Source organism: Equus asinus, chromosome 21, assembly GCF_041296235.1.
Source record: "Equus asinus isolate D_3611 breed Donkey chromosome 21, EquAss-T2T_v2, whole genome shotgun sequence".
Classification (NCBI taxonomy): Eukaryota; Metazoa; Chordata; class Mammalia; order Perissodactyla; family Equidae; genus Equus; species Equus asinus.
In genome coordinates, this window is record NC_091810.1 from 87,982,947 (window position 1) to 88,010,941 (window position 27,995).

The following is a 27,995-nucleotide window of genomic DNA, read 5'->3' on the forward strand; positions in this document are numbered from 1 at the left end:
AAATTCTTGATAAACCAGTTGCTATACCTTTCACTAGAACCACTAAGTTGAACTATGGGCAATAAATACAACAAATTTTGCTTACCCATTCTCGTCTTCTCCAGGCCAAATGTCATCTTCATAGAACACATCCTCTTGGCTATTTTTGGCTATATAACAAAATAATTCTGGAGCTCTAGCCAAACAAACAACGAAAATATTGCTTTAAAAAATATATATGGCTAACTTAACATAAATTTCCTGTCAAATAATTATGGATCCTAAGGGGACACATAAAATACACTGAGAACTGATTATTATATACAGAGTATTAGTAAGGGATAGAGACTAAAAGATTTGAAAGTATTCATGGGCCTTCAAAAAACTAAGAAGCTGAGGGAGAAATGAATAAACTGTAACGAACTTCCATTACTTATAAACTTTAATTACTGACTCTATCCTTCTGAGATCATAATGGCAGGTGATAAATGAACAAAAATAATATCTACACGTTCACTTTCTAATTTTCACAACAAAGCTGTAGCACTCCACAACAGAGCAAGTGAAATACACTAAAAGTTTCTTTTGACATTCCTCAAAACTTCATTGCTCCCTGAATAGTGCAGGACTTTCAAGTACACATAGTAGACTACAGATGCTTATTTTTGCTCCGTTCCCAACCCACTAAAAGAACAGTAAAGTATAAAAAAGGGTATAGACTTAGAAAGACAGGTGAAGAGAGAAGCAGAGAATCTGACAGAATATATGAGTTGTCAACAAAATTTTAGAAATTGGAAACTGGATGGATAAGAGTTAACTAATTTGACAAAGAGGAATAAGTTGCACCTTAAGCCACCAGTGTGAGAAGTCAACAAGAAGCAACTTGAACTGTAGAAGTCCGCGAAAGCTCAGGAATTATGGGCTCCAGGTACATTTTAACGCTGTAGTATTGGGTGAAGTTTAATAGGCTTTTGGTCAAAAATTTGTATAACAAGCAGTTAGACAGTCATGTGGTTACTTTCCGCCCCAGCATAAGACCTGCAGTTTATCCTCTGGAGAGGTTGAATAGGGGCTGCTCCAGCCTTGGGTATACGAGGCAAAGGGATTTGGGTGGGTGGGTGGGGTGTGAGGAGAGGATAGGTGTCATACTGAAGACGGGATTAATGAAAGTGTAACTACTATGCAATGTGCCACTAGGAAGCAGGCTGGCAAGTATAACATCTTTAGCAAGCTGACTCTGAGATGGAGATACGCATTCAGGAAGTTTATCAGCAAGTACTTGTGGAATCAACACCTGTGGAAGGGAAGAAAAAAGGGAAGGAAACAGAATTGGGCACAGGGAGAAGTTGGGCTGTGATTTATTCTTTTTTTTTTTAATTTTTTTTTTTTTTAAGATTTTATTTTTTCCTTTTTCTCCCCAAAGCCCCCCAGTACATAGTTGTATATTCTTCGTTGTGGGTTCTTCTAGTTGTGGCATGTGGGACGCTGCCTCAGCGTGGTCTGATGAGCAGTGCCATGTCTGCGCCCAGGATTCCAACCAATGAAACACTGGGCTGCCTGCAGCGGAGCGCGCGAACTTAACCACTCGGCCACGGGGCCAGCCCCTGTGATTTATTCTTAATGAACTCGTTGGCCAGTCCCACAGAGATCTCAAACTAGACTTGTCCTGAACTGGGGCAATCAGTGTGGCTGGGCCTTTAAACCTTGCTGATCAGGTATTAGGTCTGTGGCTGTTGTGGGAAGGAGGCATCACTTCAGGTGAAGCGGTTCTCTCCTGCCAGGTAATTCCTGAAAAGGACTCACAGCTGAGGGCTGTCAGACAGCAGTAGTCCTGCCGCCAAGGGAATAGGTCCTTCAGTCCTGCAGGGAGATCTGGGGGAGTGTATCACAGTATCTGCTACGTCATGAGACCCCCTTTCCCTGGTTAATTAACAGAACACTGGATGTCAGTTTTGTCTCCCACATCTGTCCTCCAAGCAAAAGGCTGGAGGATACCTGTCTGGGAAAACTAGCCAGCCAAAGAGAAAAGATATACATATACGTAGTGATATTTAAAGGTCCTCTGCAGCAACAGACAAATCCCACCTGACAAGCCCCATCAAAGCAAACTAAACTCCTGATTATCATTGTTTTTTTTTTTTTTTCCTTTTTCTCCCCAACCCCCCCGGTACATAGTTGCATATTCTTCATTGTGGGTCCCTCTAGCTGTGGCATGTGGGATGCTGCCCCAGCGTGGTTTGATGAGCAGTGCCATGTCCGCGCCCAGGACCTGAACCAACGAAACACTGGGCCACCTGCAGCGGAGCGCGCGAACTTAACCACTCGGCCAAGGGGCCAGCCCCAGTGGTTTTCTTTTTTTTTTAAAGATTTTACTTTTCCTTTTCCTTCCCAAAGCTCCTGGGTACCCAGTTGTATATTTTAGTTGTGGGTCCTTCTAGTTGCGGCATGTGGGATGCCACCTCAGCATGGCTTGATGAGCAGTGCCATGTCCGCGCCCAGGATCTGAACCAGGGAACCCTGGGCTGCTGAAGTGGAGCACGCGAACCTAATCACTCCGCCAGGGGGCTGGCCCCCAAGTCAGCGTTTCACTGCCTCACTCTTAAATATAATTGGATACCAAAGAACTACCAGACAAGTGAAAAAAAATCTTTAACGTGAAAGGAGAGATCAAATCAAACAGAAAAAGAAATCAATTTGGAGAAAATAAAAAATATAGAGAACAGAAAAAAAAATCTAGAATTACTGTCTTCAGAGAAATAAAATAAGATATTCATTCATTATAAAACAAGATGCTATGAAAAAGGAATACCAGAGAATAAGGACACACTTTTAGAAATAAAAAATGATTAAATCAAATAGAAATTTAAAAATGGTAGAAAATAAGATAAAGTGGAAGAAATCTCCCACAGACTAGGAGTATAATGATATAGAAAACAAATGAGAAAAGAGAAGAAAAGTAAGAGGATTAATCCAGAAGGTCTAACATTTAACTAACAGGTGTCCCAGAAAAAGACAGCAAGAAAAAATGGTAAAGAGGAAATTATGAAAAAAATAATATAAGAAAGTTTCTCAGAATGGAAGGGCATCAATTTCAAGTCTGAAATGGCTGAACAGCAAAAGGAAAGAAAAAAGAGCCATACTAAGGCACACATCATCCCATTATTAAACAGCACTGGTAAAAGGAAGACTAAAAAGATTTCAGAAAATGAAAATAGGTCACACAAAGATTCAGAATCAGAATGGCACAGGACTTTTTAACAGCAGATTTAAATCAAATTTAAATACAGATTTAATCAAAACTTGTGATAAAACTGTAGTGTGAGGGGAAACATGTATGTGTGCAGGGAGGTGAGCCAACGGGGAATGGGGTCAGTGGAAGAGAGCTAAAGCTTCATCTTTCACGGTAGGAAATCAATGCATATGAAAAGTGGAAAAATCAAGGAAAAGTAGTCTAAATAAGACGTTTTAAAGAAATATGGAAGTGAATAGAAGAAATCATCTAAATTTTCTGATGGTAATATGGGAGTGCATTGTGTTCTCCTCCTAAAAAGATATACTGAAGTTCCTAAGTGCTAGTACCTCAGAACGTGACTTTATTTGGAAATATAGTTTTTATAGAAGAAACAAATTACAATGAGGTCATTAGGATGGATCCTAATCCAGTATGACTGGTTTTCCTTATAAAAAGGGGAAATTTGGACACAGAGACAGACATACACAGAGGAAAGAGGATGTGAAGACACACAGGGAGAACACCACGTGAAGATGAAGGATGCGCACGAAGCCAAGAAACAGACGCATAAGGCTACAAAAATATAGGAGAGAGGTATGGAACAGTTCCTTCCCTAGCACCTTCAGAGGAAGCATGGCCCTGCCACACCTTGATTTTGGACTTTCAGTCTTCAGAACTGGGAGACAATAAATCACTGCTGTTTTAAACCAACCAGTATGTGGTACTTTGTTCTGGCAGCCCTAGGAAACTAACACAGGGATCCTCGAATATGAGAAGATTAGAAACCAGTGGATCAATGGAAAGAACATTCAACTGTGAACCAGAAGTAAAGATCCTTCCTATAAATCTTTGTTATGGAATAACTAAGTTAACCTTGGTACTCAGTTTTCTCATTTTTATAATGAGGAGTTGACACTTGTTGATCTCGTAGACCATTTTTCAGCAATAAAATTCAGTAATTCTAGAATAGTAATCTACTGTCTGGCAGCATTTTAAGATTCAGGAAAATCCACTACTCCAAGAGTTGTACTGTTTATCCACACTAATTTCCTTACTACTGACACAGACATGCAGAGCAGTAAATAATTTTGACAGCAAGTTAAGGAAAATTTTAACTAAAAGGAGGCCAATTCTCATCATAGTTTTTCATTTCAAATAACATAAGTACAGTATTTTTCTACTCTATTTAAGCTAATGGCTATGATGCTCTGTGACACAAAATTAGGTTTATATGTATCACGTCACATTTTACTAAAGAAACATCTTTCCTCTAAAACTGATATCAGAAAGGCAAAATAAACAGTTACTACGTTCCTACGTTTTTGGATGCCTGGTAGGATCTTGTTAGACACTCACCTCTCTAAGTACTCGGCAAGAAGTTGTTCTGCTGCAGATGAATACATCCATTCACTTCCAACTTTCTTAGTATATCCAGGTACCTCCTCATTTTTTTTGTTGAATTTGAGATTCAAACCCACATTTGCTTTATGGTCTCCATGAGGGCTGAATTTAAACCACACACACACACACACACAAAAGTTTTAAATTTGTGTCTACGTCAAACAATAAAAAGTTTTGCTTTCAACTCTTAGAAAAGCTTAGTTTTGATTGTTCTTCTATATTTTAGTTATTACAGTTATTTCCAAAGGAGCAGTAATTGAAAAACTAGAGGAAAGGCTTTGAAACCCAAGTTAACAAAGCATATAAATAGATTATGTAGAGAGGAGAATGAAATAAGAAAATACAAGGAAATATATTACTGAGATTCACACATGCCCTCTGATACCTTTTTTCAAGGTTCAATTTGTTAGCTAAAAATAAGAACTGTCTTTCCAACCACCTAAAACATGTGCCATTTAGATGAAAGATCACCATCAGAGGAATTTATGCATAATTTTAAAGAAAATTCAAATTTCTCTAACATAAACTTACTTTCTCCTAGATCCTCTTCCAATAAAAATACTTCCTGTAAACCTTGAAACAAGGTATCCACTCACTCCAAGGCGACTGGCCAACACATATCCTGGGTTGTACTTTATAGAATATTTCTTTAAATATAAAAACAAAAAGGTCAATTATGGAAACACAAAGCATTCAATCTTATTTCTTTACCTTTAAAAGCTGGAGATAATCAAGACATCACTAACCATTGGACTGTGGCAATATAACGATTCTCAAAAGTAAGTGATCCATTTCCCCCTTTTTTTTTGAAAGGATCTGTAGGCAGAATTTTTCTGCTCCTCTCTCTCCTTTAAGGACAGAATTCCCAAGGATGGATGAAAAGGGGAGGAAATATACAGTTTGTGAAACTCTCTCGAAAAATAAACTTTACTCTAAGTACTAAATGGCAAACTCTGCAGGCAAGAACTATTTAAAAAAAAAAAATAAATAACTTTCATATTCCAAGTAGAGACTGGCAAAGTACCTTGGACAAAATGAGCCTTGATAATGATTACATTGAATTAAAATATGAATATGTCAGCCAACTAGTTGCTACTGAGCAAAATTGAAGTGTCCTTCATATATGGATATAAGTAACATTTGTTTCCCCTAAGATTTACTATCATGTGAAAGTAACAAGTATGTATAGGCTCATAATTAATACAGTCAATGAAATGTAACCTTAATTTGTATACTGAAGACACTATGAAGACTGTCAAATTAAAAAAAAGTATCAGATCATATAATTTTTAACCAAAAAGCCAATTACTCACAAATCCAGTACCAACAAGTGTAATCTATCATATACTCCTAACATAATGTACATAATACATACAAATTTATTTATATGAATTTTATATCTATATACATTAATATTTATATGAATTATATGAATATTTTATATGATTAAAAAGATATTTTATCACCAACAAAAACAAAATTTCCAGAGATTGGTAAGGAATTAATTCAGTCACCATTTTATTTTTAATGATCATGTCTACAACGACTCCCAAATGGGTAAATTTTTTCAGTGGGCTGGAATATAAAGTCACTACTAAAATATATCAATATGTTAGCAAAGAATGCAACATAGTTTTTTGATCAAGAACATTATCAGATTTAGAAATAATACAGATAAATCCAGTATTCTTTCTGGAATAGATAGGAAGAATTAAGGTAACAGTTCTCTACCACAGGTAGTACCACTTTTCTAATAAGTATTTGGAAAAATGTGTTGGGCACATTCAGTTACAATAACTGGCACCGGCTACTAGCATTTAGTGTCCAGGAGCCAAGGATGTCAACTGTCCTGTCATATACAAGACAGTCCTATTTAACACATAATTGTCCTGTCCCAAATACCAACAGTACTCCTTTTGAGAAATACTATGTCATGGTATAATTAAAAATTAATCAGGGGCTGGCCCCGTGGCCAAGTGGTTAAGTTCCTGTGCTCCACGTCGGGGCCCAGGGTTTCGCTGGTTTGGATCCTGGGTTCAGACATGGTACTGCTCATCAGACCAAGCTGAGGTGGCAGCCCACATGCCACAACCAGAAGGACCCACAACTAAACAACATACAACTATATACTGGGGGGATCTGGGGAGAAAAGCAGGAGGAAAAAAAAGAAGATTGGCAACATTTGTTAGCTCAGGTGCCAATCTTTAAAAAAAAAAAAACAACAAACAAAATCATCACAAATATCCTAGAAATGTAAAATAAAAAGCTGAGAACATTGGGGTAAAGAATGAAGAAAGCTTGAGTAAAAGTTACAGAAGGTATGTAAAGAGAAAGAAAGTACACTGGAGAAGGCATGCAGAGCAACACTGTGCACTAGGAAGGGAAAAGGCTCCCTCAGATCTAGAAAAAGGGAGGGATGAAGGAACCCAAGTTCTTCTATCTCCATTGTCTCCCAGAACAGAGCGCTAGCTTTGTTATCTAATGGACCACTCTCTCGGTTTCCTGACTATGCTTTCTGAATTCTTTCTCCAAAAGAGAACTGATGGCAAGTTTTAGGGACATCTCTGCCTCCCATAAAGTTTCCTCATGGGTATGCTAATACCTAATGCCTTAAATTCATTTCACAAGATATAAATCTTTAGATTTTACCATTAGAGAAAATAAAAGTGTAAGTAGCAATAGCTGGCTGATTGCGAATTAATTTCAGTCAAGTTAATTATCCAAACAATCAGTAAGAACAAATGACAGACATCAGGATCTTCCACCCATTTTAACAGGGAAAAATAAAAGGAGGCCAGTGAACATCTTTGGAGAAAAAGGTCCTGAAAAAGGATGCTGTGAAGTTAAATGCAATTTCCCAATTTTCTGTAGGGACTCTTCATCTTTGGCTGAGTAGAGACATATAACCTTTGAAGGAAGGCCATATATCACTTGTAACTAAAAATGCAGGCTTTGATGAATTACGAAAGGTTTAAAAAACCTAAGTCTATTCCTAGAGGGTATGCTAATCAATGTGCTGCTTATAAGCTTGAACACAATAACCCATAATAACCACTATAGATTAGTAATGGTATTTCAGTGATTTTTCTCCCAAAGATCTGCATGTAGTTTTGAGCACGGATTCCATACTTATTTTTAAATAATACTAGATGCAACTTTGAAAGTTTAGTCAGTATTAAGTAAAATATTTGCAATAAATTCAAAGGAGGTGGCAAAAATATCCTTCTAACATTTTTAAAGTTCACCAGTACTAAATCAAACAATACGAACCACAGTACTCACATGCTGGTTCTGTATTAGAGCATCAAGATTGGGTTCACATGGAATACTGAAAACCACACGAATCCTACCTTCTGTAATCACATCCCCTGACTCCTGAACCTTGGGGGGGAAAAATCACAGTATGTTTTAGTCTCTTTCACTACATTTTATTTACTTATTTTTCTACTTCTTTGAACAGTGTTTATTATTTCTGAAATACAGTAAGACAATAAAGTTGGATAGTGGAAATTCTCTTGGAATTTGTAAATGGATATGATTATGCTATAAATTTGAGTCACTGTATCCTTGCTTTAATAGCTATTACCAGTCTTTAAAAAAAAAAGTTTTATTTGCAAATAATTTCAAACTACCAAAAAGTGGCAAAAATAAAAAGTCAAAGAACACTTGAAAAACATTTACTCAGATTCACCCTATGGTTAACATTTTACTCCGTTTGCTTTAACATTTGTGCTCTGTGTGTGTGTATTTACATACAAGTAATTATTTTTCTGAACTTTTTAAGGGTATATTACAGATATCACATCTCTTACCCCTAAATATTTCAGTATATATTTCCTAAGAAGAAGGGCATTTGATTGTATAACCACAGTACAGTTATTAGGTACATAAATTTAAATTGATACTTTTATGTAATCTACTGTCCATATTCCAATTTTGTCAGTTGACCTAAAAATGTCCTTTAGGGAAAACTCTTCTCGCTCACTACAGGATCCAGACTAGGATCAGACACTGCGTTTTTGTTTTGCTTGTCACTAACAAACAGTCTGTGAGGAGACACTTTCTAAGACCATGAAAATATCCTTCTCCTGAACAAAAATTCTCCCTAGATTTATCTTCCAATGATGATTCTTGCTTGATTCAATCTTTATCATAATGGTTGCAAAATGATCATTTTCCAACTCCAGCACTTTCTCCATATTTACGCTTACATGATACTATAAGCAAGAGCCCACCCCTTCCTATTTATTTATTTATATATTATCACTGTGGGATCATGAATTCCTATTTTCCCTCTAATAGTTTATAATTCATTACTGTATTTTGGTACTCAAACTGTCCCAGATTCAACCTGGTTCGTGTGTTTATGTAATATGTTCCCATCATTCTTTTGAGCACTTCTCTGCTTTCTGGCATAATAAGAGGTTCCAGGCTCATCTTGTACCTACCCTGCTCCAGCCCTGTAATCAGCCATTTCTCTGAGAAGCCCTGTTCCTTTCAGTGAGGTATGAAATCAGAGGTCAAGACCTGGGCATTATATGTGTTCACTGCTATCAGGGTGTCTTTGCTTCTTCTCCGTTTGAGCAAATAGAGGTAGAAAACACATGTACATATAGGCATATATGCATTCATGTGTACACAAATATAAATATGTACACATATACACGTCTATATACATACATATACATGTATTTTAGAAATCATGAGTTCACATGAATACCTCCCATTCTAATCTATCCTCACAGGTTCTTTCTTACATTCTCCCATTCCACATTTGCAAGTACCTATCTCCATGTGAGAACTGGAGTTCTCCAAAACATCAATACATTTACAAATTCATCAACACTATAATACATCTAAAATAAATTCAGAACTGCTTCATCCATACCACCACAATAAACAAAGTTACTAAAAAAGAGATCAGGACTTGAATTCTAATTTCCCCCACTTCCTGACCCCAACTGCGCAAGACTAAAGATATATAGCCAAATACTGTTCATAAGTTAGATGAATGAATTCTTTATTTTCCCCTTTCAGTATTACATTTTATTTTACACCTAAGTGAAGAGAAGTTAAATAATTGTATCAACTTGAAACCAGAAAGAAATTTAATAACAGTAACAGGAACTAACTTCTCCAGTGCAGCCATAATAGGGGGTTCCCAGCATAAAGACCATACTTCTAGGAGGAAATAAGTCATCCAATGTTCTGATATTGGAGAAACGGGAGTCAAAAGCTCGGATGTCCTATGTAGAATAAAATATAAAAGTAAATCATCACAGTCAAAATTTCTATAGACTGCATATCAAGTTTTTTTTTCTTATGGGAATATAACTATGCTGTCTGCAAATGTCAAATGCAAAGACTTTTCTACCTAACAATACTAGTAGCTAAATTTATTGACTGTGCATATGACACTCTTCTAGGAACAGTCATGGGTCATTTAATACTGGGGATACGTTCTGAGAAATGTGTTGTTAGGTGATCTTGTTGTTGTGCGAACAGCACAGAGTGCACTTACACAAATCTAGATGGCATAGCCTACTACATACCTAGGCTATGTGGTACTAATCTTAGAGGACCACTGTTGTATATGTGGTCTGTCATTATGCAGTGTGTGACTGCACTTCACACATTTATTAGTTCATTTAACCCTGAAGACAACCCTCTGGCAGAGATAATTATTAGCCCCACTTTACAGATGAGGAAACTAAGGCACAGAAAGGGGGTGAATCTTGCCCAAAGTCAAACAGCTAAGAAATCAACTCAGGCAGTCTGTGCTCTTAATTACTATACTATACTGTTTTCCCCAAATTACAGGATCACTGCATGCTTTAAAAAATTTTTGTTCCCTTACCATATCTAAGAATAATAGAATAAAAGCAAATATCTTTTGTATTTACTAATTTATTTAAAGCAAACATTTTTTGGAGAATAAAAATCCAAAATTGCCAGGGTGTAAGTTAATGCTAGGATTTTTCTTTTAGAGATAAAGTTAAAAAAAGAGACAAGTTTCCTAACCATACCCAGAGTGAGTGTTGGAGCATGTAACAATCTTTTTAAAGACTACATTATTTTGCAAATTATATTAAACAATAATCTCCATTATACATTGATGAATTAGTTTTCTGTCTATAGATAAATATTAATATAGTCTTTTCCTTATACAGTGTGCAAAAGCATACATTAAGATAGAATTGAGACCTGAGACTTACCTTGACAATAGTTTGATAAACAAAAGGAAGAACTTGTTTTGACCACTGTTTCTCTAGACGAACTTCACCATTTTGATTTATTTGATATTTACGACCGGTAAGTAACTGAGCATACACAACTGCAGATGTTTCATTTATTATTATTCCTTTTCTTCTCAGATAGCTAAAAGAAAGAATAAAAAAGAAATATAGATATGTATGAGCGTATATATTACAGGATAATCATCATCACCCAAACTACCAACTCATAATCAAATGCTTAAATAAACTTTAAATAAATATGCTAGCAGTTCTCAGTACAAAACTTAAGACTTTCTGCATTAGTTGTTTCACTCTGTGGATATCTCCCCCAATGTCTGTCAGATCAGATGAGAACTCATAGAGCTATGAGAAACTCCTGTGTCTCATACCCACTAGAATGGCTATAACAAAAAAAGTAAAAACAAGTGTTGGAAAGGATGTAGAAAAACTGAAACTCTTGTATATGGCTGGTGGGAATATAAAATGGCACACCCACTGTGGAAAACAGTTTGGGATTTCCTTAAAAAGTTAAACACAGAATTACCATATAGCCCAGCAATTTCACTTCTAGGTATATAACCAAAAGAACTGGAAACAGGCACTCAAACAAATATTTATAGATGAATGCTCATAGCAGCATTACTCACAATAGCAGAAAGGTGGAAACAACACATATGTCCACCAACAGATAAATGGATAAACAAAAGGTGGTATATCCATACAATGGAATATTCTACCATAAAAAGAACAAGTATTGATACATGCTACAATGTGTATGGACTTCAAAAGAATGTTAAATGAAAGAACCAAGACACAAAAGGTCACTTATTATAAGATCCCATTTATATAAAACATCTGGAATAGGTAAATCCACAGAAACAGATAACAGTTAACAGAGGCACTCAGTGGGCCTTTTCAATCTAAAGTAGGGATGGGCAAACTACAGCTGTGGGCCAAATCCTGACTACCTCCTGTTCTTGTAAATAAAATTTTATTGGAACACAGCCATTCATTTATTTACTGTCTGTGGCCGCTTTCATGCTACAACAGTAGAGTTGAGTAATTATGACAAACACTGTAAAGTCTACAAAGCCTAAAATATTTACTTTGTCACCTTTACAGATAAAGTTTGCTGACCTCTGATCTAAAGATACAATCATCCTTCATATTTTCTTATCTCTTTTTCATTTTTTCTTTCTAGAACTCCTATCAGATAGATCATAGAAATTCTGACCATAATCTTTTCATCTCATTTTGCTTTTGTACTATGCGCTGAAGGAATCCCTCAGCTTGATCATTTAGCTCACTGATTGAATTTTCAGTATGTCCATATTACTATTCACACCATCTACTAAGCTCATTATAAAATCATAATTTTAATTTTTGTGTATGTGTCTATAAAGATATTATATATTATATATATATATTTTTCAAAGCAGCTTATACTTTAATGGTGTTGTTCTTGTTGGTAGAGTTGGTCTAAATAAGCCATGTCATTTTAGCCAGAAACAGACGTTTTCCAATAAATTTTTGAAAGTAGAATTCTGGTACCATTTTCTAAAACTTCAATGGGATTTTTTTTACTACTTTCACTCAAAAGTTATTTAGCCAGTAATCTTAATATCAATACCTGACAAGGACATCACTAGAAAGGGAAATTATGGGCCAATCTCTCTCATGAAAGGAAATGCAAAAATCCTAAACAAAATTTAACAAATCGAATCCAATTATACATAAAAAGGATAATACATAGCCAATAGGATAATCATAGCCAAATAGGATTTACTCCAGGAATTCAGAGTAGATTAATATTTGAAATTCAATCAATCTTCACCAGATTAACTGAAAAAAAGCAAAATCATATGAACATTTTGACAGATGCATAAAAAAATCTGATAAAATCAGCATCGATTAATGCTTAATGTAAAAATTCTTAGCCAACTAGGAATAGAAAGGAAATTTCCTTAATCTGATAAAGAATATTGATAAAAAGAACTCTACCACAATCATAATATTTAATGGTGAATCATTTAAGGCTTTTCCCTGAAATTGAGAATGACATGACAAATCAATAAGAAAAATTACAAATCACTAAGAAAAAGGTAATCAACTCAGTCAAAAAAAAGGGCAAAACTTTGAACAAGTATTTTACAAAAAAGCATATTCAAATGGCCAAGAAACATGAAGGGATGACTTTATTAGTCATCAGGAAAATGCAAATTAAACCAAAATGAAATACCACTATATTAGAATGGCTAAAATGGAAGAGATGACAGTAATAAATATTGATGAAGGTAGAGATAAACAGAAATTCTTATAAACTGCTGGTAGAATATAAATTGATACAATCACTTTGCAAATCTTTTTGGTAGCATCTACTAAAGCTGAGTTTTAAGCATATTCTATGCAGCAGTAATCCCATTCTTAGATATTTACATAACAGAAATGTATACATATGCATTCACAAAAGCCCCAAATGAGAAATAACTCAAACGTCCATCCACAATAGAACGGATAAATAAATTGTGTATTCATACAATGTAATACTATCATTAGCGAAAATGAATGAACTATATGTAACAATATAAATGAATATTGAATCAGTACTGAGCAAAAGAAGCCAGGTTCAAAAAGAATACGTTCTGTCTGAATCAACTCATATAAAGTTCAAAAGCAGCAAAAACTAGTCTGTAGGGTTATAAATCAAAATAATGACCCTTGGGGGAGAGGAGAAGTAGATGGTAATGGCTGGAAGGGGGCATAAAGGGCTTTGTGGGGTTCCAGTAATATTTCTGTTGGTTCTATCTTTTGACCTGTATTCTGGTTATGCATGTGAATATTTATCAAGTCATAAATATACTTATGATTTGTACACATTTTTTCTCCTTACGTATACTTCAATAAAAATTTTATACTAAAAAAATCTCCCAAAATAGTTATTTAGGACTTTAAAATTTCAAGTGGTAAGGAGATTTTATTTATTTTTGCTTTTACTTTATCCTCTCATTGCTTTGGGGTCAGTATTATAGTCTGTATTCTTTCTGTAGTTTTAAAATTTCTTGCATTTTCTGAGTAGCCTACATGAAAGGGTTTATTTTCTATGTGGGGGGCAGAATCTAATCTATAACTATTAAATCAATTGATTATATTGCTTAGATTTCTAAATATGCGTGTTTTTTGATTACTAGATCTGCCAGGGACAAAAAGGTCAGTCTCCCAAAATTATGGTGTTCTGTAATTTGTTTCAGGTTTTCCCGAACTTTGGAAGACACCAATGATTGTAAGATAATATCATTATTTTATATACCACTGAGCAAGAAAAAGAGTCCACCAATTAACTATGACATTTGTAAAACATATTTTAAGTTCAGAGATGATAAGCGCATTTCAGAATCCACCAAAGAGAGGTATACGTCAACTTGTTTTCAGGGCATAAATTTTTATGCTTGTTCTATCTACACCGTGAAGTAAAGTTTTCACAAATAGTTATCTTTTTTCCTATTTACTCTTTTGGCCATCAATTCAATTTTATCTGATTTTTAACACTGCAGTCTCCACTTTGTTTCTATCTACATTTCCCAAGTATATTTGATAAAGTGTTCTTTTTTTAAAAAATTTTTATTGACATTATATGATAGTTTACAACCTTGTGAAATTTCAGTTGTACATTATTGTTTGTCAGTCATGTTATAGGTGCACCACTTCACCCTTTGTGCCCACCCCTCACCCTCCGTTTCCCCTAGTAGCCACTAATCCGTACTCTTGTCTACATGTTTAACTTCCACATATGAGTGGAGTCATATAGAGATTGTCTTTCTCTATCTGGCTTATTTCACTTAACATAATACTCTCGAGGTCCATCCATGCTGTTGTGAAGATAAAGTGTTCTTTAAAGAGACAGAACAGAACCAAACATGTCTTTTGAACTGGTTGGAATATAATATAGAATTGGACTTTCTGGGGGCTGTCCCTGTGGCCAAGTGGTTAAAGTTCTGCGTGCTCCACTTTGGCAGTCTGGCTTTGTGGGTTGGGATCCTGGGTGCAGACCTACTCCACTCATCAGCCACGCTGTGGAGGCATCTCACATACAAAATAGAAGAAGACTGGCACAGACGTTAGCTCAGGGCTAATCTTCTTCAAGCAAAAAAGAGTAAAATTGGCAACGGATGTTAGCTCAGAGTGGACCTTTCTCACTAAAAACAAACAAACTGGACTTTCTGAAAACTGTGGATGGTGAGGTCTAACTGTACTTTAGATCCCACTAACTTTGGTTTTAGGTGTACTTCTTGTAGTTGTCTACAGTTGGATGATGACATTGGCGATATAATCTGTGCTTCTGTATTTTAATCACAAAGTTATAGCCACTTAGATTTAATGCCACAATTCTTAGTTTAGTCATGTTTCTATCATCTTATTTTAATTCTCTTTTTAGGCTCCCTAAACTATTTTTCTTTTTCTTTTATTTCTTTCTTCTTTTTTTTTGTGAGGAAGATTGGCTCTGAGCTAACATCTGCTGCCAATATTTCTCTTTTTGCTTGAGGAAGATTGTCACTGAGTTACCATCTGTGCCAATCTTCCTCTATTTTGTATGTGAGATGCCACCACAGCATGGCTTGATGAGCTGTGTGTAGGTCTGTGCCCGGGATCTGAACTCACGAACCCCAGGTGACCAAAGTGGAGCATGCAAACTTAACCACTATCCCCCTGGGCCAACCTTTTATTTTGCTTTTCTATTTTCTAGCTTCTGTCTTTCATTTGATTTTTCTTGCCAGTCATTTGCAAGTTAGAAATCTTGCTTTACAATTTTGAGTAATAGTTACTTTTGAATTAAATTTAAAAAAATAGGGCTGGCCCCGTGGCCGAGTGGTTAAGTTTGCGTGCTCCGCGGCAGGCGGCCCAGTGTTTCGTTGGTTCGAATCCTGGGCGCAGACATGGCACTGTTCATCAAACCATGCTGAGGCAGCATCCCACATGCCACAACTAGAAGGACCCACAATGAAGAATATACAACTATGTACCGGGGGGCTTTGGGGAGAAAAAGGAAAAAAATAAAATCTTTAAAAAAAAAAAAACCTTCACATTCTCTGATTTTCTAAATGAGAAACAAAACTGTCTTTTAACTTTCTCTTATGTAAAATGAGAGTTAGTACTTAAAAATTAATCCTATATTTTAATGGTTTCAGTGTTTATCACCAATCCTTTAATAACCACATTTTTAATGTTGATTCATTCTTGCTTGTTTGAGGTACAGGGTTTTGGAGTTCTCCTCCAAATCATCCTCTAAGTGCAATATCTTCTCCATAATGTGCCATAAAGTATTGCCTTGCTCTCTTCTTCCAATCTTCTCTTATTCTTCAATTCCTAAACCTTTTCACTCTATTATATCCTCAGTATCCACCTCCTTAAACTGAAAATACCACCACTTCCCTGTGTAGCCCTCTCAAGTGGTAGCTGTTTGTTTTCATATTGCGTTCTTCAGGGCAGTAGTGGCGCCCTGAAGAGTATGCCAGTGTTATCCTTACAACACACTGTGGCATCCAAATCCCTAACAGTAAACTCCCCTACTCTTTCCCATTCTACCTTTATGTCTACTATCATCTAGAATGACTTCAATCTTTACATATACCATCTACCAAGACTACACACTTCCTTATCTCCAATAACCTTTTCTTCTATTCCATTTCAGCTCTATTCCCACAGCCATGCCTTGGGTCTTCATGTCACCCATAATGGCTTCACTTCCAAAATCACTAATTCAAACATCTTATTGTCTAAAAACTCCTTCATCCAACTTGTCGGTTCAATCCCTTCATCTATGACCCTTATTCAATTTAATTTGAGATCTCTAGACCACTGACCCTTCTATTTTCTCTCAAACTATTAACCCTCTACTTTCTTCACTTCTCTTTCTATCCCACTTAGATTCCTTTGTCCATCATTTCAGTAACATTCCTGCCAGAATTCTAAACTTCCTTGCTTCTTTGTCTTTTCATTGTACCCATCTGGCAAAATCCAGTGCTTGTTAAATCTATCTATCTGCTTTTTATAGGCCCGATCAGCTATATGATCAGTGACCGATCAGGTGAGCTCTACTATCAAAAGACAGAGCAGACTGGTACATCATAAATTCATGACCTTCAACTTCAAAAAGGGCCCTTAATACTGCCTATAATTCTACCATGTTTTTCTGATCAATTGATAATCTTCCATTTTCCCCAAGGACTATTTTTAAACTTCCTCCACTCTACTCAAACTTAAGACAAATCTCCCTTTCCCTCTCACCATCCTCAATAGCTAAACTCAATATCTACTTTACAAAGAAAACAGAAGCCATCAGATGAGAGCTCCTCATCTTCCCCCATGCCAAACGCACAAACCAACCTACAGTTGTATCCCATCCTGTTAAAATACAGGAGCTATCCTTCATCCCCTTGAGAATCCATCTCATTCCATCTTCAAATGTATTGTTTCTCTCTCTTAAATATTGCATTTCTCTTCTCATTTGTTTCTGCACATGATCAATCTCTCTGAATAAATCAAAAACCAACTCCACTCAATTCTATATCCTTCTTCAGCTCTCTCTTAATGGTCATTTTCATCAGAAAGGAAATCTGTTCCACAGGGATACAGAAATTGATCAGATATATCATATGTGCTTAGTTGGAGGGTTTCTAAAAATAAAATCAAATAATTTGATACTCATGGGAATATTTCATGTGTTATGTACATGGAAAAATGATATACTGAATATAGGAGAACATGCCTTGGTTAGTAAGATACATGGAGATATAATTGAGATAAGTAACAGGTTTTATGTACATTCTTGCTATAGAAGTCTTAGAGCTAAAAATGGTCTGCACAAGCATTACTCTTACTCATTAGAGCCATGGGATCCTTCTAACAGGTTCTACATTCTTGCTGTAGAAGTGTTAGAGCTAAGAAGTGTCTGCATAAACATTTCTCCTACTTGTTAGAGCCATAGGAGCCTTACCTCATGCTGCTGACACAGTGTGCAAAACTACAAATAAGTAAACCCTTAGGGGCAGGGCAACAGTGGTCTTGTGAATTTTGCCTTGGAAGACACCTTATGGAAGAGCTTGGGAGGTGTGGGAGGAGGGAGCAAAATGTAAGCTTTGAGGGAGGAATATGGTGGTAAAGAAAATCAGTCTAAGAGAATGGTGACCAGAATAAATAAACCTAAGTGCTCATGAATCCACACAGCCTTGTCTACCCTACTTGACTGACAAGGTTTTAAACAAGAGATCCAGAACTGGCAGGCACTAGAAATCATTCTCTTGTGTGAACCAATATACACTGTTACCAAGTCCAGCAGTCTGTTGCCTTGATTATTCTCTCTGCTCTTTGCTGCCACTAGAGAAGATCAAGCCCATCCAGATGGGAAAGAAAAGGAGGGAAAAGGAGGCAAGAGCTTTTGGTCTTCACAGCTAAACTTTTTGAAGTTGTCAATTCCTACTGTCTCCATTTCTGTTACTCTCAATCACTCCTCCAAGCACACTAGTCTGGCTTTCAGGCCCATTGCTCAATCAAAGTAGCTCTTGCTTAACCTCTTCATAACATTTGATGCGACTTATTCTTTTATTCTTGAAACACTCTTTTTCTTTGATTTACATGCTGTAACACTCTCCTAGCTGTTCTCCTATCTCTCAAGTTACCTCCTTCCTTTGCCTTTGTTGCCTCATCTTCCTCAAAAGGGTTCCTTCTTGTTTCCAACATTCCAGATGCCTTGGCCATTATCATTAGCATACACATGCTGCTTTTCCTCCAGCCACAGGGACTGCATGTAACTATTCTCTCATCCTGAAACATGCTTTCTTTTCACTCTTTGCCTAACCCCTACTCCATATTGATACCCGTTTATCAACATTTGCTTAGGAAAGTTTTCTGTGACTAAGGCAAATTCCTCCCTAGATAAGTCAAACCTCTCTATTATATGGTCTCAGAGCACTATGCCTTTAGAACAATTATCATATTTGCAGTTTGTTCAAAAACTCACACAAGACATTAACGTCTATCTCCCATCTAACAGCCATAAGTTTCATGAGTGTTGGGACTGTGTGTTTTTATTCACTATGGTATCTACAGTGCCAACTACTGTACGTAGCAGGTATCAATAATTGTTGAATATATGAACAAATGACTAAACTCTTGTAGTATTTTGAACAAGTTTTTTTCAACCAAAACAGTCTTCACTAAAACAATCTCCATTCATTCAAACAAACAAATATTTACTGAACGCCCAGACACAAGCCAAGGAATGAGAACAGAATGGTGACAAAAACAGATGTGTTCCCTACCATTATGGAGCACGCTATCTAGGGAAAAGGTCACTAAAGTAATCACACAAATTTATGATGACGATTTTATTTATGTGCTATAAAAGAAAATTCAGAATGATGCGAGCCATGACGGGCGTATATACTGTCGGGAGCAAAAATGCGTTCCACCTCTACCTCTACCTCCTGAAAGCTAGGATTATTTCCTTTTTTTTTTAAGATTTTATTTTTTTCCTTTTTCTCCTCAAAGCCCCCCGGTACATAGTGCATGTTCTTTGTTGTGGGTCCTTCTAGTTGTGGCATGTGGGACGCTGCCTCAGCGTGGCTTGATGAGCAGTGCCATGTCTGCGCCCAGGATTCGAACCAACGAAACACTGGGCTGCCTGCAGTGGAGTGCGCGAACTTAACCACTCAGCCACGGGGCCAGCCCCTGTTTATTTCCTTTTTTATGCTGGGTGTTTTTTTATGGTCTTTTACATTATCCCTGTTTACTTATCTTTGACTAAGGATATTATGGCCTGGAATTAGCTCCAAAATTATAGAAGAGGCATCTCCTTGAATTCCCCAAAGTTTACCAATCGATACTATTATAATAGTTTAAACAGGAGGGCTGATGGATAAACATTTATAACACCATTTCATGTGCCATTGTCAGTCTCTTTATTCTGTTTTGGTTTAGGGAAATCTAGTGTTTGGATGAAGAAAGAGAGGTATGTTAGGGTCGGATCATGGGACTGAAAGCACTGTGGTGACCATGAAAACAAGCATTCTAAGCGGGGCGAGCTTCTTAGCATCTAATTGGTATGGACCTTGCATTTCTGAATTCAGGGGCACATGCAGCTTGGGTATAGGAAGGGTAGAGGAGTGGGGAGAGGGTAAGGAACAAAGGAGAGCCTTCCTATTTTCATTACTTACATGTGGCCAAGAGATTCAATGGCCTTATAGGGGTAAAAACACCTCTCAAATTCAGGCAACCTATTAACTGTGATTCCTGATATTAAGTCATCACGTGTTTTCTTTCTTTTTTTTAGTATATCATGAAATATTTTAGTGACAAACTGGGCAAGGCTATAGACGCCGCTAACCATATATTATTTTAAACTAGAACTTATTACTTGCTTTAGAATATAAAATGAAGATGTAGTCAGTATTCAGAGTGATCACCATGTTAAGCAGAAAATAAATTAGAGGACAAGTACATCAGATCACATTCTAGTTCCATGATATTAAATGCTTTTTAGGACACTCACAATTCTGAAATTCCTTGTACTTCTTTTGTCCAGTTAGATTGTTCTTTGTCTCCAAGATGGACTACTTTAGATGGCGGGGCAGTTCTGCCCAAATAAAGCTTCTGTGTTCCTGGAGGTTCTTCCAAGTAAAACCTTAAAAGTGAAAATAAAGTAAAAATTATATTACCCCCAAATTTGCGGTTTAACATCGAATTTTCAACGTGAAAAGCTTTCTACATGGTATAATAGCAAAAAAAAAAAAAAGCCTCCTTTTTTAAAACTGTACTATAAATTCCAGAACAAGGACTTGCAAAAAAATTTCAATCAAAATTTAAAAACAAATTACTATTCTTTCTCTTTTAAAATAGTAAATACAAAATATAAATTTTTACAGAATTAAAAAATATTCTCAAATTCAATAAAGTATTTTTGCTAAAATAGTTTAACTTGATTCTGACCAAGACACTATACCCAATTTCCAGCTTACAGAATATGCATGTGGGATGAAGGACCAATTTAAATGACACTAAGAGGTAAAAACCAGGTAAATCAAGAATTCTACAATAAAACTGGCCTGGACTCTTCAAGAAAAAAAGTAGGGAAGTAAGTTCAGCCAGGACCTAGGATATAAAATACAGATAGAGAAATCAATTGTATTTCTATATTCTAGTTGGGGAAACTGAAATTTAAAACATAATACCATCTAAAGTTGCTCTAAAAACAATTAAATACCATGGTATAAATACATGTATTGGATCTGTATGCTGAAAAAACAAAACTGTTGAAAGAATAAAAGATTAAAATAAATGGGGAGATAAATGGAGATCTATTTGGATCAGAAGACTCAATACAGTAAAGATGTTAAATCTCAAATTAATCTATAGGTTTAATACAGTTCCTATCAAAATCTGTCCAAGATTTTTCTAGATACAGAACAATTTATTCTAAAATTTATACGGAAAGGAAAAGGACTAAAAATAGCTACAATTCTGAAAAATAAAAATAAGGTGGAAGGAATCACTCTACATAAGGTTAAGACTTACTGCATAGCTACAGTAACAGGGTAGTGTGGTATTGGCATAAAAATAAACATACAGATAAATGGAACAGAATGGAGAACCCAGAAGTAGACCCATACAAATATGCCCAACTGATTTTTGACAAAGGTGTAAAAACAATCTCATGGAGGAAGGATAGTCTTTTCAACAAATGGTGCTGGAGCAACTGAATATTCATAGGCAAATGTATGAAACTTGACCTAAAACTCCTAGGTTATACAAAAATTAATTCGAAATGGATCATGGATTTATATGTAAAAGGAAGAGGTAAAACTATAAAACTTTTTTTTGTGAGGAAGATTAGCCCTGAGCTAACATCTGCTGCCAATCCTCCTCTGCTTGCTGAGGAAGACTGGCCCTGAGCTAACACCCGTGCCCATCTTCCTCTACTTTCTGTGTGGGACGCCTGCCACAGTATGGCTTGACAAGTGGTACCACGTCCGCACCTGGGATCTGAAACAGCGAACCCTGGGCCACCAAGAGGAACGTGTACACTTTAACTGCTGTGCCACTGGGCCGGTCCCAAAACTATAAAACTTTTTGAAGAAAATATAGGAGAAAATCTTTGGGACCTAGGGCTAGGTGAAGAGCTCTTTAAACAAAAGTATGATCCATAAAAGAAAAACTGATAAACTGGACTGCATCAAAGAGTCAGGGGAACGGAATTCCGATGACTAAAAAAGAACTCTCAAGATTTCATACAGAAAAGAAGATACCTCCAAAGAAAAGAAATTCATACTCGTATTAACTTCTCATCAACAAAATTACATGAAAGAGCACAGCTGAGATATCTGTACAGAGATCTGAGGAAAAAGGATTAGGCCTCTAAAATTCTAAACCTATGTATGAGGAAAACAGAAAGATTTTTTGGACATGTAATAACTCAGAAAACATAACATCTTCTCATTTTCTCTGGAAAAAAATTACTTTAGAAAGTTCCAGACACATAAAAAAAAAAAGAAATCAGACCAATTTTACATGAAATAAAGATAAAAGATGACAAAGAATAACTTGTCTAAATAATCATTGATAAAATGATTGTGAACTTGAATAAAAAGTGAAGAAATTATTTTTAAAATAGAAGATATACGTTTTAAAAAATTAATATACTATTTAAATGAAACCTGGGAGGGACATGGTAAAGATAAGGATATATATGATATTCATTCTTGTCAGAAAGAGAAATATATTTGCTAAGTGATATAACGATAACTGCTAGAAAAGAATTAGGATGTACAACTTTCAAGCTATTAAAAAGAAAAGGCAGTAAAGCAAAAAATTATATATGTATCTAAAATATCTCAAGGGATGGACGTAAATGTCAACAGTGGTTGAACTTCAAGTGGTGTGATTAGAGGACTTTGATTTTCATTATGAATATTATTACAATAATCATATCAGTTAAAATAAAAAACCATCAAGTAGCAAAGCAAACATAAATTTAAAAAATTGTGAATGAAATTTAACTTACTTAGTGTCTCCATCTGATACACCAACAACTCTAGCTTCTTCAAGATGAGGCCAGTTAACAAAGACAGACTTTCCAAGCACTGAGGAAGCTACATTTTCTATACTCTTAAAGTAAAAGCAGAGAAGTTCATTCATGTTTCAGGTCCAAGAGAAAATTTTACAGAGGCAGAATTAAATAATTAAAAACTGGTTTGTGTTTATAATTATGTATTTAAAAATGTACCAAAACCTCACCTTAACAATTAGAACATGTAAAACACCATTTGCTCACTCAAGCCAAATACTCCCTTAGGGGACCTGCCCGCCCCTACTCTACTCCAACTGAAGTGCTCCACCCACTTGATTCAGTTAGTTTTCTTAATTTCTCTTCTCTAAGTTGTACCTTTATTGCTAACTACTCCTTCTCTTTCTAGTATATTTTCCAGGATTTCTGTTCTTTTAGAGTTTTCATTTTTTTCCCTTTTCTTTTAAAAATATTTTTCTTGGGGTATTTTTCCTACTTGTCTTTCTTCCCCTTTTAATTTAGCATGAATCTGTGAAAGTTTATGTCAAATTTACCTTCTCTTCTGCCAATTCCTTCTTATTAGAGAGGCACTATGACCAAGTTAAAGTACTTTTCAGCAAATTACACTAGGAAGCTTGCCTCCTTCTCATTTTCTCAATATTTCACGGTTATTAGTAAAGGGTGGCCCACTGATTTTAATCCTGAATGAAATTACTTGGTGAGAAAATAGGTTTCAGTAAAATCAAACAGAAGAGCACTGACCTAAAATGTATTATTGTCCATCATAATAGCCAACATTTGTAGAAATAATGTTCAGCAGGAATCCTAAGTTCTTAGTTCTGCTGCTGACTAATTGAGTAAATGTCCCTTTTCCAACTTCCATTTAAGTTTTTTAATTTGTAAAATTAATGAGTTGGATTAGTCACTTTAAAAATTCTATCCAGTCATAAAATTCTACGATTCTGTTATTCTCATGGTGATGTTGCTTATTTTTCTCATGGAAACTGAGAAAAATGAAAAGAATGGCAGAAATGTCTGGAGAGGGCTATTATTCATTGTTTCATATCAAACAGTCAGTATAAAACAGAATCTAAGAAATCTGATTTCATTTCAGTTTGTGGTTGGTATAATGCAATAAGAACACTAGACAAAGTCAGGAGACATGGGTCCAAATTTCGGTTATACTTCTTTCAGCTACAGAATCTTAGGCAAACCATTTAATCCCACTGAGTCCGTTTTCTTTTATGAGAAGGAATGAAATCTACACCAAAATGTTTGAGGATAAAATAAAATACAGTAGTCTCCCCTTATCCATGGTTTCACGTTCCAAGGTTTCAGTTACATGTGGTCAACTGCCATCCAAAAATATTAAATGGAAAATTGCAGGAATAAAAAATTCCTAAGTTTTAAATTGCATGCCATTCTGAGTAGCCTGATGAAATCTCATGCCATCCTGCTGCCTCCTATCTGAGACGTGAATCATCCCTTTGTCCAGAGTATCCATGCTATACACGCTACGCACCTGGTAGTCACTTAGTAGCTGTCTCAGTTATCTATCGCGGTATGTTCCAGTAATCCTTATTTTACTTGATAACGGCCACAGAGCACAAGAGTAGTGATGCTGGTAATTTGGATATGCTACAGAGAAGCTGTAAGGTGCTTCCTTTAAGTGAAAAGGTGAGAGTTCTTGACTTAATAAGAAAAAAATCATATGCTGAGGTTGCTAAGATTTATGGTAAGAATGAATCTTCTATCCATGAAATTGCGAAGAAGGAAAAAGAAATTCGTGATAGAAGTTTTGCTGTCACACCTGAAATACATATGTATAGGAAAAAACAGTATATATAGGGTTCATTACTATTCTCAGTTTCAGGCATCCACTGGGTGTCTTGGAACATCTACCCTGCAGATAAGGGGGGCCTACTGTAATATACACAAAAGCTTTTGTAAACTAAAAAGTGCTGTAAAAATATTCTGTATGATATAACATCTAAAGCAAAAATTCTAGTTTTAAAAGGGGGAGTGGTGTCAACATCATGGCAGAGTGAGGTCTCACCATAAACTCTCCCCTCTAAGATATAACAAAAAGGACAACTGTATTCCAAAAGAGGATATCCACACAACACAAAAGACATCTGAGAGACCCACACAGCCACATGTCAGAAGGGGGAGGGGCTGGAGTACCCCTCACCCCCCAAGGAAGTAGAAAGGGGTAAGAGAATGCTTCTCAGCCTCCCCGAAGGACAGCAACCCAGGGACTGCACACAGCCTCTGGGAGGAAAGCAGGGAGGGAGTGGTGGCCCTCTGCGGGAACAATATGGATCTCCGAGGTCCCTCAGAGCCCAAGGGAAAGCCCCCCACAGAAGTGACTATTATGGGGGTATCTTCATCAAGCCAACACCCCAGAAGAACAGACAGCGAGGGCAGAATGAAAAGCCCCCAAGACAGCACAGGAGAAAGAATTGGCCCTCTGCCATGATCAGCACCCCAGCCCAGAACCTGGGAGCTGTCCTGCAGATCGCAGAGGGCTCGGAATACACAGGTCTTGACCCCCACCCAGTGGCGAAGATGGAAGTAGCGATCAAATACTACCACAATCTGGAAGCAGAAATCCACACCGTCTAGCAGCATGAAAAAATATATTAAATCTCCAGACCAGAAGGAAAATGACAAATACCTAGAGATCAATCCTGAAGAGCCAGAAACCTATAACCTAAATGACAGAGAATTCAAAATAGCTATCATTAAAAAACTCAATGAGTTAAAAGAGAATGCAGACAAACAATTCAATGAGTTCAGAAGCTACTTTACAAAAGAGACTGAAACTATAAAGAACCAGTCAGAAATATCGGAGATGAAAAACACAACGGCTGAGATAAAGCAGAATATGGATTCCCTGAATAGCAGAGCTGATATTGTGGAGCAATGAATCAGCAATATTGAGGACAGAAATATAGAAATGCTTCAGATGGAGGAGGAGAGAGAATTAAGACTAAAAAGAAACGAAGAAATTCTCTGAGAAATATCCGATTCAACTAGGCAATGCAACATAAGGATTACAGGTATCCCAGAGGCAGAAGAGAAGGAAAATGGAGCAGAAAGTTTGTTCAAAGAAATAATAGTGGGGAACTTTCAAAACCTGGGGAAGGAGATGGAAAACCACGTGGAAGAGGCCACCAGATCTCCTAACTTGTCAGTGTAAAAAGACCTACTACAAGGCATGCGGTAGTGAAGCTGGCAAAAGTCAATGACAAAGCAAAAATACTAAGGGCAGCAATGTAGAAGAAAATAACTTACAAAAGAACCTTTATCAGGCTGTCAGTGGCTTTCTCAACAGAAACCTTACAGGGTAGGAAAGAGTGGAATGATATATTCAAATCTTTGAAAGACAAAAACTTTCAGACAAGAATACTCTATCCTGCGAAAATATCCTTCAGATGTGATGGAGAAATAAAAACTTCCCCAGATAAACAAAAGCTAAGGGAGTTCACCGTCACAAGACCCTCCCCTACAAGAAATCCTCAAGAAGGCCCTCATATCTGAAAAAAAACAGAAGAAAGGGGTTACAAAGACCTGAATAAGGAAATAAATAGGTACACGAAGTCAGATAATTGTAGCTACCCATCAGAACAGGTTAGGAAATACTCAAGTAAAACATTAAAGATAAAGGGAAGAAAAACACCAAAAACAAAGATAATCTCACTTTAACCACAAATTCACAACACAAGATGGAATAAGATGTGACAAAAACAACTTAGGAGGGGAAGAGGAAAGGGACTGAATTGGCTCAGTCTAAGGAAATGAGAGGTCATCAGAAAATGGACTACCTTGTCTATGAAATTTTGCATCCAAATCTCATGGTAATCACTAAAGAAAAAAGTAGAACAGAGACAGAAATAATAAGGAGAAAACTAAGAAATCCAGCATAAAAAACTACCTAACCGGGGCCAGCCCGGTGGCACAGCAGTTAAGTGTGCACGTTTTGCTTCGGTGGCCTGGTGTTTGCTGGTTCGGATCCAGGGTATGGACATGGCACTGCTTGGCATGCCATGCTGTGGTAGGCGTCTCACATATAAAGTGGAGGAAGATGGGCACAGATGTTAGCTCAGAGCCAGTCTTCCTCAGCAAAAAGAGGAGGATTGGCAGCAGTTAGCTCAGGGCTAATCTTCCTCAAAAAATAAAAACCAAAAACTACCTAACCAAATTAGCAGTCCAAAACATATGGGACAAGAGACAAAAGAAATGCAGGAGGACTGCAAAATGAGCAATAAAATGGCAGCATTCAGCCCTCATATATCCATAATCACTTTAAATGTAAATGGATTAAATTCTCCCATCAAAAGATACAGAGTGGTGAGATGGATTAAAGAACAAGACCCAACAACATGCTGAAACACATCTCAGCTCCAATGACAAACACAGGCTCAAATTGAAGGGATGAAAGATAATACTCCAAGCTAATGGCAAACACAAGAAAGCAGGTGTTGCCATACTTATATCAGACAAAGTAGACTTCAACATAAGCCAGGTAAAGAGAGACAAGGAGGGGCAGTACATAATGATCAAAGGGACACTCCAGCAAGAAGACATAACACTTATAAATATCTATTCACCCAACACAGGAGCACCAACGTACATAAAGCAACTATTAGCAAACCTAAAAGGAGACATAAACAACAACACAATAATAGTAAAGGACCTCACCTCAACACTCCACTTGCATTAATGGATAGATCATCCAGACAGAAAGTCAAGAAAGAAACAGTGGAATTAAATGAAAAACTAGACCAGATGGACCTAATATATAGAGAACACTCCATCTAAAATCAGCAGAATACACATTTTTCTCAAATGTGCATGGAATATTCTCAAGGATACACTGTATCTTGGGGAACAAGGCAAGTCTCAATAAATTTAAGAAGACTGAGAAAATAACAAACATCTTTTCCAACCATAATGCTATGAACTAGAAACTAACTACAAAAAAAAAGCTGAGAAAGGAATAAAGATATGGAGACTAACCAACATGCTACTGAAGAACTAATGGACAATGAAGAAAATTAAGGAAGAAATTAAAAATATCTGGAGACAA

The 27,995-nt window shown here is 36.4% G+C and overlaps 1 protein-coding gene across 2 annotated transcripts in view; it reads right to left on the reverse strand.

Moving 5' to 3' along the window:
- The window catches only part of XRN1 (5'-3' exoribonuclease 1), a 117,847-nt gene that overhangs the window by 42,400 nt on the left and 47,452 nt on the right, over positions 1 to 27,995 (reverse strand). For both annotated transcript variants that reach the window (XR_011496620.1, XM_014852041.3), the window contains exons 19-26: positions 22,901 to 23,004; positions 20,393 to 20,524; positions 10,828 to 10,990; positions 9,745 to 9,858; positions 7,895 to 7,993; positions 5,144 to 5,259; positions 4,568 to 4,714; positions 86 to 175 (exon numbers count right to left, since the gene is read on the reverse strand). Coding sequence is in view for 1 of the 2 variants with exons in the window: in XM_014852041.3 (XP_014707527.1) it covers positions 86 to 175; positions 4,568 to 4,714; positions 5,144 to 5,259; positions 7,895 to 7,993; positions 9,745 to 9,858; positions 10,828 to 10,990; positions 20,393 to 20,524; positions 22,901 to 23,004 (965 nt within the window). In the remaining variant the exon portion in view is untranslated. The remainder of the gene's footprint in view (positions 1 to 85; positions 176 to 4,567; positions 4,715 to 5,143; positions 5,260 to 7,894; positions 7,994 to 9,744; positions 9,859 to 10,827; positions 10,991 to 20,392; positions 20,525 to 22,900; positions 23,005 to 27,995) is intronic.